General features: G+C 34.8%; 2 protein-coding genes across 2 annotated transcripts; one reads left to right on the plus strand and one right to left on the minus strand.

The window, feature by feature from the left end:
- Nucleotides 1-103: 103 nt before the first annotated feature.
- On the plus strand, nucleotides 104-4,521 carry LOC132708148 (uncharacterized). The gene is made up of 4 exons (XM_060680285.1): nucleotides 104-1,025; nucleotides 1,120-1,400; nucleotides 2,427-2,637; nucleotides 3,891-4,521. The coding sequence occupies exons 1-4, from the start codon at nucleotides 127-129 to the stop codon at nucleotides 4,429-4,431; spliced, it is 1,932 nt and encodes a 643-aa protein (XP_060536268.1). The 5' UTR covers nucleotides 104-126; the 3' UTR covers nucleotides 4,432-4,521.
- A 2,750-nt stretch (nucleotides 4,522-7,271) lies between these two features.
- Nucleotides 7,272-9,401, minus strand: LOC132700119 (craniofacial development protein 2-like). The gene is made up of 4 exons (XM_060667284.1): nucleotides 9,391-9,401; nucleotides 9,166-9,338; nucleotides 8,307-9,095; nucleotides 7,272-8,146 (listed from the first exon to the last, which is right to left on the minus strand). The coding sequence occupies exons 1-4, from the start codon at nucleotides 9,399-9,401 to the stop codon at nucleotides 7,272-7,274; spliced, it is 1,848 nt and encodes a 615-aa protein (XP_060523267.1).
- Nucleotides 9,402-9,839: the final 438 nt, after the last annotated feature.

The raw sequence follows: 9,839 nt of genomic DNA on the forward strand, positions 1-9,839 counted from the left end.
TGTTGCAGGTAAATAGAAAAATATCTTTTTATAATACGAATCATTTGTGTTAGTCCATGATAAGATTATAATCAATTTAGTATTTGTGTTCTGTGATATTTGTAAGACCAATATTATTTACAAAAAATGGACGATAATAGTAAAAAGATTACTGTTTTCGGGGGTGCTTCAGTTGTGGCATATGTTTTATCTAGAAAATATAGATACAATGAAACGCGAAATAAAAGGAGAATGTGGGTGCGAGATATATATTTGAAGCGAAAACCACACGTGCTTTTTGATAATTTAGTTAAGGAATTGGGGTTAAGCAATACAGAATTGTTTTTTAATTTTTCTAGGATGACTGCCTCTACTTTTGAATATTTGTTATCTCTTTGTGGGTCTTATTTAGTAAAACACTCACAGAGGGAAGCAATAGCCCCAGCTACCAGGTTGATGGTAACATTAAGGTTTCTTGTGACTGGAGATAGCTACCCTAGTTTAGGATATACTTTCAAAATTGCACCGTCAACAATTTGTAAAATAATTTTTGAAACCTGTAATATTTTATGGCAAGTACTCTCACCAAGGGTTTTAAAATTACCTATTACACAAGAGTGGCTATCAATAGCAGAAGATTTCAATAATTTGTGGCATTTGCCCAACTGCTTGGGGGGCATTGATGGAAAGAATGTACATATAAAAGCACCATCCCACACTGGAAGTCAATACTTGCATTATAAAAATAATTTTGCTATTGTGCTTTTAGCTGTTTGCGATTCAAAATATTTTCTTACACACATAAATGTTGGTGCTTATAAGTCACAGTGTGATGGTGGGGTGCTAAAAAAGTCTGAATTTGGTCAACTTCTTCAAAATGGAACTTTGAATATACCTAATCTGCAAAAACTCCCAAATGCAAATGATGATGTCCCATTTTTCTTTGTTGGCAATGAAGCTTTTCCCTTGCAAGTTCATTTAATGAGGCCATATAGTAAAAAGAGAAAACTCAAGATGCCAGAAGACCAGTTGGTGTTTAATTATAGGTTAGTAGTTCTCAATTAACTTTTGTGTGTTTTACTGAATTTCATTGAGAATTGTAGAGTTTTGAGAAACTGTTCTAAATATCATATGTTACAGATTGTCTAGAGGAATAAGAATAATTGAAAACACGCTGGGTATCTTAACTGCTAGATTTAGAATATATCACCGTGTGATTAATGCAGATCCTGAAACTGTTGATGCTATAGTAAAGGCAACTGCCTGTCTACATAATTTTATTAAGCTACAAGAAAGTGACACACTAATTTATTGCGGCCATGAATTTGTTGACAGAGAGGTGGATGGAATCATTACCCCTGGTCTCTGGAGGAAAGAAATTCCACGAGATTGTGCATTAGGCACTATCAATTTACGATTCGGTAATAGAAATTTTACCAATGAGGCATTTAGCTTCCGAGAGTATTTGAAAACATACTTTAATGGAAATGGGAGTATTCCTTGGCGGCTTGATTATGTTAGGAGCAGTAGTTAGTTTTTTTTTAATTTGCTAATAAAGTTAGTTTTCTATAAATTTATTTTCTTTAGATTGTTTCTTCCTACGTGTATTATATCTTAAGAAGGGGAAATGTTCAATTCATTTCTCACTGATTCTATATGTTATGTGAACCCAAAAGTTATATAATAAATATCTTTTTTAAATCCTGGGCACATCACCATAAATCACCACAAGTCCTCGGGAAAACCGCAGTAAATGGCAGTCAATTGGCGAAATTATTTTAGTCTTTCGCACCATAAATTACTTTTCATTTTAGGGGTTTTTAGGTATATCTGTTTAGCAACTTTTAACGTTTTTGGTACAAATCTATTGAAAATTAACTTAAGCTGGAAATCAATAATTACAAAATATCCAGGGTTTTGCATTAGTGCGTCGGGCATTCGTAGCATCCTTCCACTTACAAGAAACTGGATGTCAAAATCATTTGCTGTATATATATATATATATATATATATATATATATATATATATATATATATATATATATATATATATATATATATATATATATATATATATATATATATATATATATATATATATATATATATATATATATATATATATATATATATATATATATATATATATATATATACACATATTAAACGACTTTATCAAGCCCAAAATCGCATATTTCGCATCTATTGAGAAGTAGAAACGTATATGAAGGATGATAACCACTTAGATCAGGAAGCATTTACCGAATCCTTAACAACCGTGGAAAAAATTATATCCAAACAATTTAAAAGAGTGGTAACAGGAGGTAAAGGATCGAGACCTGTTCCTATCCTTTTCTCAAAACGAACACAAAAATATATATCCTGCCTTTTAAAAAATAGGGATATGACCGATTTTATTCCAAAATCAAACCCATATATATTCGCAGTTCCTGGTTCTAAAAAATGGATTTCTGGAGCAAATGTCATTAGACGCTTAGCTATAAAATGTGGAGCTAAACACCCTCAACTTCTCACCTCCACGCGATTTAGAAAACATATTGCTACGACTTTGCAATTAATGACAATGCAGCTGCATCAAATAGAGCAAGTAGCAACCTTTATGGGACACACGCGAAAAACTCATGCTCAGTTTTATAGGTGAGTTATTTAATAAAACTTTTTAGTGGTTGTTAAAATCGTGATCATATTGAACATAGGTTGATTGTTTCATTCAATCTCTCTCAGTGAGTGATTATTGATGTCCATACATTTTTTTATTCTCAAAGTAATTGAGATTTTATAGCAACTTAATTTTAAAAATAACTTTTTTAACTAAAATATAATCAAATGCAAACATAATTATTTACTTTAAACCAACTTCTTTCTATTCTATGCCTAATTCTGTGTCTGCATTTTTTTTGTCACAATTAAATTAGAACAAAAAACTTTCAGACAATGTATTGCTTTATGACAGCTGTTGACACCGTGTCGCGTGCATCAAATACAAATATAACAACATTCTGACACCTATATATATATAATCAGATAGTAATAGATTCTTAATTACCGGTGTAGGGTTATAAATTTAAAATTTAACAACGGACACGCATTTAAATCCATTTGGTCATTAAGTAATAAATTCGAATATCGCATTTTATTAATCTCCATAGCTTCCATGAAATTTAGTTTTTTACTTTTTGTTTAAATTTAAATGAATGGCATAGTTAGAATCGGAACTTTTTTATACGCTCTTTTATGTTCGTTAATTCGTTTCGTAAATGTTCTACCTATTTGTCCGATATATATATATATATATATATATATATATATATATATATATATATATATATATATATATATATATATATATATATATATATATATATATATATATATATATATATATATATATATATATATATATATATATATATATATATATATATTTTAATTTTATTTTATTGTTTTGGGTTCGGCATTTAATAAGAGATAGATAGAGTTCCGAGTTATTTGAAACTGTTTTTTGTTATAATCTTATGTATCAAAGAGGGTTCATACGAAATCACGGAAAACTCTAAAGTCCGGAGTCTACAAGTTGATATGTGGATCATGTTATATCGGATAAACAGGTAGAACATTTAAGAAACGGATTAACGAACGTATGAAATTCACTTAAATCCAGTCATACACACCGGTAATTAAGAATTTATTACTAATTTATTGTTTATATAGTTGTCAGAGTATCGTCATATTTTGTATTTGAAAAAGGAACGGTGTTGTCGTTACAGCTGTCTTAAGGTAATAATTAACTGTGAAAATCTCAACATTTTTTGTTCTAATTTAATCGTGTTTAATAGATATTCATCAAGTAAAAGCCACATCAGTTCAATATATATTTTTTTTAATTTAAGGTTGCCTCAAGACATTTTTCAGACTGCTAAAGTCGCAAAAGTTCTCCTTTTGCTAGAAAAAGGGAAAGGAAAAGTGTTTAAAGGAAAATGCTTAAGTGAAATTGAAATTGAAGAAGAAGCTTCTATTTTAGAATCTAGTGACGATGACGCACCAACTAAAAAACATACTGAATCATCAATTACACAAATAAATCAGAAACCCCAATCATCTGAACAAATATATAACGTACCAACATTTATTATGTCTTCAGAAGACATACAACAAAGTAATCACGAAACCGAAAAAACTAATTGTGCAGAAGACGTTTTACACGTACCGGAAAAATCATCTCAAAATAAAGGTCGCGCTAAATGGAACAGCAAAGAGAAAAAGTTAGTATTGAACTATTTTAAAAGTCATTTAGAAGAAAAAATAACTCCCAAGAAACACGAGTGCGAAGAGTATGTTGCTAAATATCGGAATAATATAACAATTACTGACTGGGTAAAGATAAAAACTTTGGTTTATAATACTTTTAGATACAAAGTGATCAACAATTGAAACAAAAATTGTCTTTCACCTTAAGATAAATAAACCTGTATTCAACGAATTTGATTTTCATTAATTTTACGTTAATTGCTGCAATCCAATCTGAATGTCAGTGAGTAAACAATTTCTTCTTTGGCCAAAATTAGTATATCAAAAGTTAATGATGATGAGACTAATATGCAAAATGATTTATTAATGTTTTTTTTTTCAATGCCACTAAAAAATAAAGATTGATCATATTTTTTGATTTTATCTAAAGACGACGAATAATTTTTGATTTCATCGAAATTATAACATCACGTTTGATTCAACCCAAAGAAATTGGCAATGTTGCCGTTTTTCCTGGCTTCGCAGAAGCGAGGACATTTATATACATCGGGCGATCCAAATATACACGTGTATATTTGGAAGCACCACCTGGTGGCGATCTCTGTGAACTACACGTGTATATTTTGAGATGTGTAACACCATTAGGAAGCCCATGCCTTGTTTAAATAACTTTAAATATATGGCTTCGGGTTGAGCATTCAGGCAAACAGGTTTCTGCATTGTGTAGACAACACTAAATTCAATCCCATAGCCTAGTTGCTATTTTAATAGATGTCACTATATCTTGGTATTTTTAGTTATACACACGAAAATTTACGACGCCCGTTTTAGGCCACGCAAAAATTTGTCCGGCTTCGCAATAGATGCGAGATATGCGATTTTGGGCTTGATAAAGTCGTTTAATATGTATGTATATATATATATATATATATATATATATATATATATATATATATATATATATATATATATATATATATATATATATATATATATATATATATATAAATATATATATTTTGAGAAACGTACTCTACAACTTCCAAAATACATACTCAATTAACGATGTGACTTCATCTACAACGTGGAGACTTCCGATTTCGGAAGTCACAACGTTTCCTATGTATGACCTTGAGGGCCTTAGCAACGTTCCTGCAAAATTTTCTAATGAAGCCCCAAGGTCGACCATTTATCCGTACATTATCAATTTTAGTTCAGGCGTGGATCGTTGGCGCAATTCGCAATGTAATCTTGGTATGTCTGTCGCATGTATTGACTTCCCTTTGAATCTCCGCGGTAAACCATACGTCAGGACTTCACAGTATGTTTAGTTGTAGTACTTTATGGCTTCCTACGAGGTAGTAAAATGGCAACGTAGCATTTTTTGCGTATTTCAAGGCCGTTGTTTTAGGCGCACAATATACTGAAAAGGATTCATTTCGACCGTATTTGCGGCGTATTTGCGGGTAACGAACGAAATTTTGTGACTTCCCTTAAAAATGAATGGAGTACTAAATTAATGCCTTCTCTGGATTTGGATAAAAACAAGAAAATGTTCAAAAAGATATGATGAAGATATGATAAACAAAATTTGAATATTGGCAGTTTAATTATTTTTCTGTCTTTAATAATAATAAAGGACTTTTATTATACAAAATAAACAAATATAATTTTGAAAAATTTTCTTCGGCTTGTTCGCCTTGGCAAGTTTATTTATACACAAAAGCTGCTTAGGCACATTAACTTCAATAAAATAAATGAATTAAAAGTAAAATATAAAATAAAAAGTAAGAAGCCTGAAATATCGTAGATTTCGCGAGATCAATTAAATAATTAAATGCTGATAAAGGTTATTTTCAGACATTGTTTATTTGTATTGGTTCATTTTCAGTTCTTAATTTATCTTCTTCTTAAAGTGCCGGTCTTCTGTGGACGTTGGCTATCACGTTGGTCCATATTACTTTGTTTACTGCGGATCTGAATAGGGCTGTTGATGTCATTCCAGTCCATGCACATAGGTTCCGCAGCCACGATATTCGTCTGCGTCCTGCCGATCGTCGACCCTCTATTTTCGCCTGTAAGATGAGTTGGAGTAGGTGGTATTTCTCATTGCGCATAATGTGTCCAAAGTATTCCAGTTTTCTGCGTTTGATGTTTTCTGGGAATTCCATTTCTCCTCCGATGCGCTCAATGACCGTTTTATTTGTCACATGATGTACCCACGAAATTCTGAGGATGCGGCGGTAGCACCACATCTCGAAGGCATCTATACGTTTGCACGAGGCATCGGTAAGGGTCCATGCTTCTGTCCCATAAAGGAGGACCGAGAGAACATAACAGTTCAGGACCCTTATTCTAGTGCGGACGCTGAGGGATAGGTTACAGAGTATGTTTCTCATTTTGTTAAATGTGCTTCTTGCTTTTTCGATTCGGCACTTTATTTCTCGAGAGTGGTCCCAATCTTTGTTCAAAGTACAGCCCAGGTATGTAACTGTCTCTGCTGTTTTGATGGCTTCGTTGTTTGCAGTAAACTGTAGGTTTCCAATATCGTTTTTACTGATAATTAATATTTGTGTTTTTTTACAGTTTATCTTCATACCGTATCCTTCGCATGCAGTCGCCACCCGCTCCACAAATCTCTGAAGCCCCTCGACAGTGTCGGCCACAAGAACGGTATCATCCGCATATCTCAAGTTGTTTATAATTCGACCATTTACTACAAGTCCGTCCGCTGTATCATCCAATGCTTCCTTGAATAGATGTTCTGAATACACGTTAAACAGGAGAGGCGACAGTATGCAGCCCTGGCGCACTCCCCTTCCAACGCTAAATTCTGCTGACGTTGTGTTTTCTACTCGAATCATAGCCTTTTGTTGTAAGTATAGTTTTGCTAGGATCTCCGTGTTTCTGTTGTCCATTCCTGATTCTCGTAGCATTGCGATGAGCTTATCGTGCCGAACCCTGTCGAAAGCCCTCTCGAAGTCTATGAAACAAGTAAAAACGTCTGTATTGACGTCCCGTGCTCATTGGATCAGCACTTGTATGGCGAACAAGGCTTCTCTAGTGCCAAGTCCTTTCCTGAAGCCAAACTGATTAGCACTTATGTTCTCGTCGAGTCGTTTGTAAATTCGTGCTTGTATTATATTGAGGAAGGCCTTTAAAGCATGACTCATCAGGCTTATAATTCTGTACTCTGAGCATTTAGTTGCGTTCGCTTTCTTGGGTAGCGGGATAAATGTTGACATCAGCCAGTCTTTTGGCAGTTGGCCATCTATATAGATTTTGTTAAAAAAGGTGGTTATCAGTTTTATTTGTTCGGAGTCCAGTAGCTTCAGGACTTCTCCATGTATTTGATCTGGTCCAGGGCTTTTGTTGTTTTTTAACCTTTTGATAGCTGCTTCCACTTCTTCTTGTGTGATGGTAGGTCCTTCAGTGTTAACCGTTGCAGCCACATTGTCTACGTTTTCCTCTCCAAAGAGTTTCTGCATATATTCTTTCCATCTTGCTAGTTTTTTGTCGACTTCGGTGATGGTGTTGTTGTCTGAGTCGAGGAGAACTCCTGTATTCCGTATTTGGAATCGTCCTGCTGCTTCTTTTATTTTCTTGTGGAGGTTAAAACTATCGTGTTTTGCCTGCAGTATCTCAATTTCAGCACATTTTTCTTGCAGCCACTGTTCCTTGGTCTCTTTGATCTTTCTCAGAACTCTCCGATGCACTTCTCGGTATTTTTCCGTATCCCTGTTTCTATATTCCAGTATAGCATCCGTCATACATTCCTGTCTCTTCGCCTGTTTATCCTGCCTCAGCTCTTCTTCCGTGACGGAGACTATGGATGTTTTTATTCTATTCCAAAGGTCTTCTATTTCTGTTCCGTGATTGCTTGTTTGTGAGATATTGCCTAGTTAGTTAATTTTATCTCTGGTTCGCTGTAGTATGTTTTCTTGTTGGAGTTTCCGTACGTTAATGCGTCTTGAGTGCCTTTTTTTGACGATTTTCTTTAATCGGAGTTTAGTGCGTGCCAACAACAGATTGTATGTCTGCGCCTGGGTAGGTTTTACAGGATACAACTGTGTTGCGATATCTTCGGTTTATCATTATAAAGTCAATTTGGTTTCTTATGATTCTGTGGCTGCTATCCGCTGGGGATTTCCAGGTGTACAGTCTTCTCGAGGGCAGTTTGAAAAAGGTGTTCATAATAGTAAAGTTCATTTCCTCGCAGAATTCTATTAAGCGTTCTCCCCACTCATTTCTCACCCCCAGCCCGAATTCGCCTACCACATCCTCAACCTTTCCTTTCATGTCTCGCAACATCATATTAACTTCTTCTCTCCTCGTATGTTTGAGGGCAGTTCTAAGCTGTTCGTAGAATTCTTCCATCTTTTGTTCACTGCTCTCGGTCGTAGGTGCGTATGATGACTGTATGATATTCAAATCGAATGGTTTTGATTTGATTTTTATCACTGCAACTCTGCTCGAGATGGGGATAAATCCTTTTACAGCTTCGTTGGTTTGCTTGTTCAGGATTATTGCTACTCCGTTTCTATTTCTGGTAGTATGGTCTCCGGAGAAATATATATGGTGTTCATCTATAGTGCAGTGTCCCGAGTCCGGCCATCGTGTCTCACTGCACCCCAGTATGTCGATTTGTAGCCGTTTCACCTCTTTCACTATATTTGCCGCCTTCCCAGCCTGGTACATGCTCTGCACATTCCACGTGCCAATTCTCTTCTCTTTGTTTATTCTTAGGACATCATTGGAAAACCGGGGGATTCTTCGCACCCTCTCCCCACTTAAGGGGTGCCCGGGACTGAGGGCCGTTGCTTGTTTTTGTATATCCTTTGTGATGTCTTGGGGAATATATATGATCCAGGTAGTTTCCCGTTGCTTTCCAGGATTTTTTTATCAGCCGCCCCTAACATGAGGAACAGACGCTGTCTGCAGCCGCCCATTCTGGGTCAGACGCTGCAGTTTCACCATATCTGGCTACCCTCACTTGGTTTAGTCTGTGGGTCAACACAGTGTGCCGGGGTGTGGCGCTTGGAGCCAACAAGTGAGAGTTGGGTGTCTCGTGAGGACCAGTTGTCTGAGACCTCCGCTCGTCTTACGACGCTTGGAGTGACCGTCCCCAACAAAAGGTACTACCTCTCCGACATAACCCCTACACCCCTTAATTTATACTAGAGTTTAAATATATTCTCTTTTTATTTAATTAAATAATTTTTTTAAAAATAAATTCATTTTTTGATTGTAGTATTTTAGCCGGAAATTTATGAACTATTTTTGAATAGTTCAAAATAGTCTTATAATATAGCCCGAAAACGACGGTTTGACTTATATACATCTATGCTAAAATGCAGTCTTTGCTAGAAATACTTTGGAATATGGTTTTTTATAATTATGAAAAATAAGGTCGCAGACTGTAAATATCGTGTAAGATGTTGGGATACCTTATGTTAGTCTTAGTCAATAGTTCTGCAGTTCTGGATTTTCGTTTGCACTTTCTTGCTAAAATGTAATAATCACTATTTATCATTTCTTGTACACTAAGAATGCATCATCAATTGGTCGTATAAAAATCGTGCTGTTCATTG

Source organism: Cylas formicarius, unplaced genomic scaffold (assembly GCF_029955315.1).
Source record: "Cylas formicarius isolate icCylForm1 unplaced genomic scaffold, icCylForm1.1 PGA_scaffold_10__41_contigs__length_53128322, whole genome shotgun sequence".
Classification (NCBI taxonomy): domain Eukaryota; kingdom Metazoa; phylum Arthropoda; class Insecta; order Coleoptera; family Brentidae; genus Cylas; species Cylas formicarius.

What these genes read in the sequence shown, in the direction of transcription:
- LOC132708148 (XM_060680285.1), top strand. Translation starts at nt 127, where the DNA reads ATGGACGATAATAGTAAAAAGATTACTGTTTTCGGGGGTGCTTCAGTT. An exon ending in CAGTTGGTGTTTAATTATAG is followed by an intron (nt 1,026 to 1,119) that starts GTTAGTAGTTCT and finishes CATATGTTACAG; the next exon opens with ATTGTCTAGAGGAATAAGAA. An exon ending in CACTATCAATTTACGATTCG is followed by an intron (nt 1,401 to 2,426) that starts GTAATAGAAATT and finishes ATATATTCGCAG; the next exon opens with TTCCTGGTTCTAAAAAATGG.
- LOC132700119 (XM_060667284.1), bottom strand. An exon ending in AGACAGCGTCTGTTCCTCAT is followed by an intron (nt 9,096 to 9,165) that starts GTTAGGGGCGGC and finishes ATATTCCCCAAG; the next exon opens with ACATCACAAAGGATATACAA. An exon ending in TCGCAACACAGTTGTATCCT is followed by an intron (nt 8,147 to 8,306) that starts GTAAAACCTACC and finishes TTAACTAACTAG; the next exon opens with GCAATATCTCACAAACAAGC.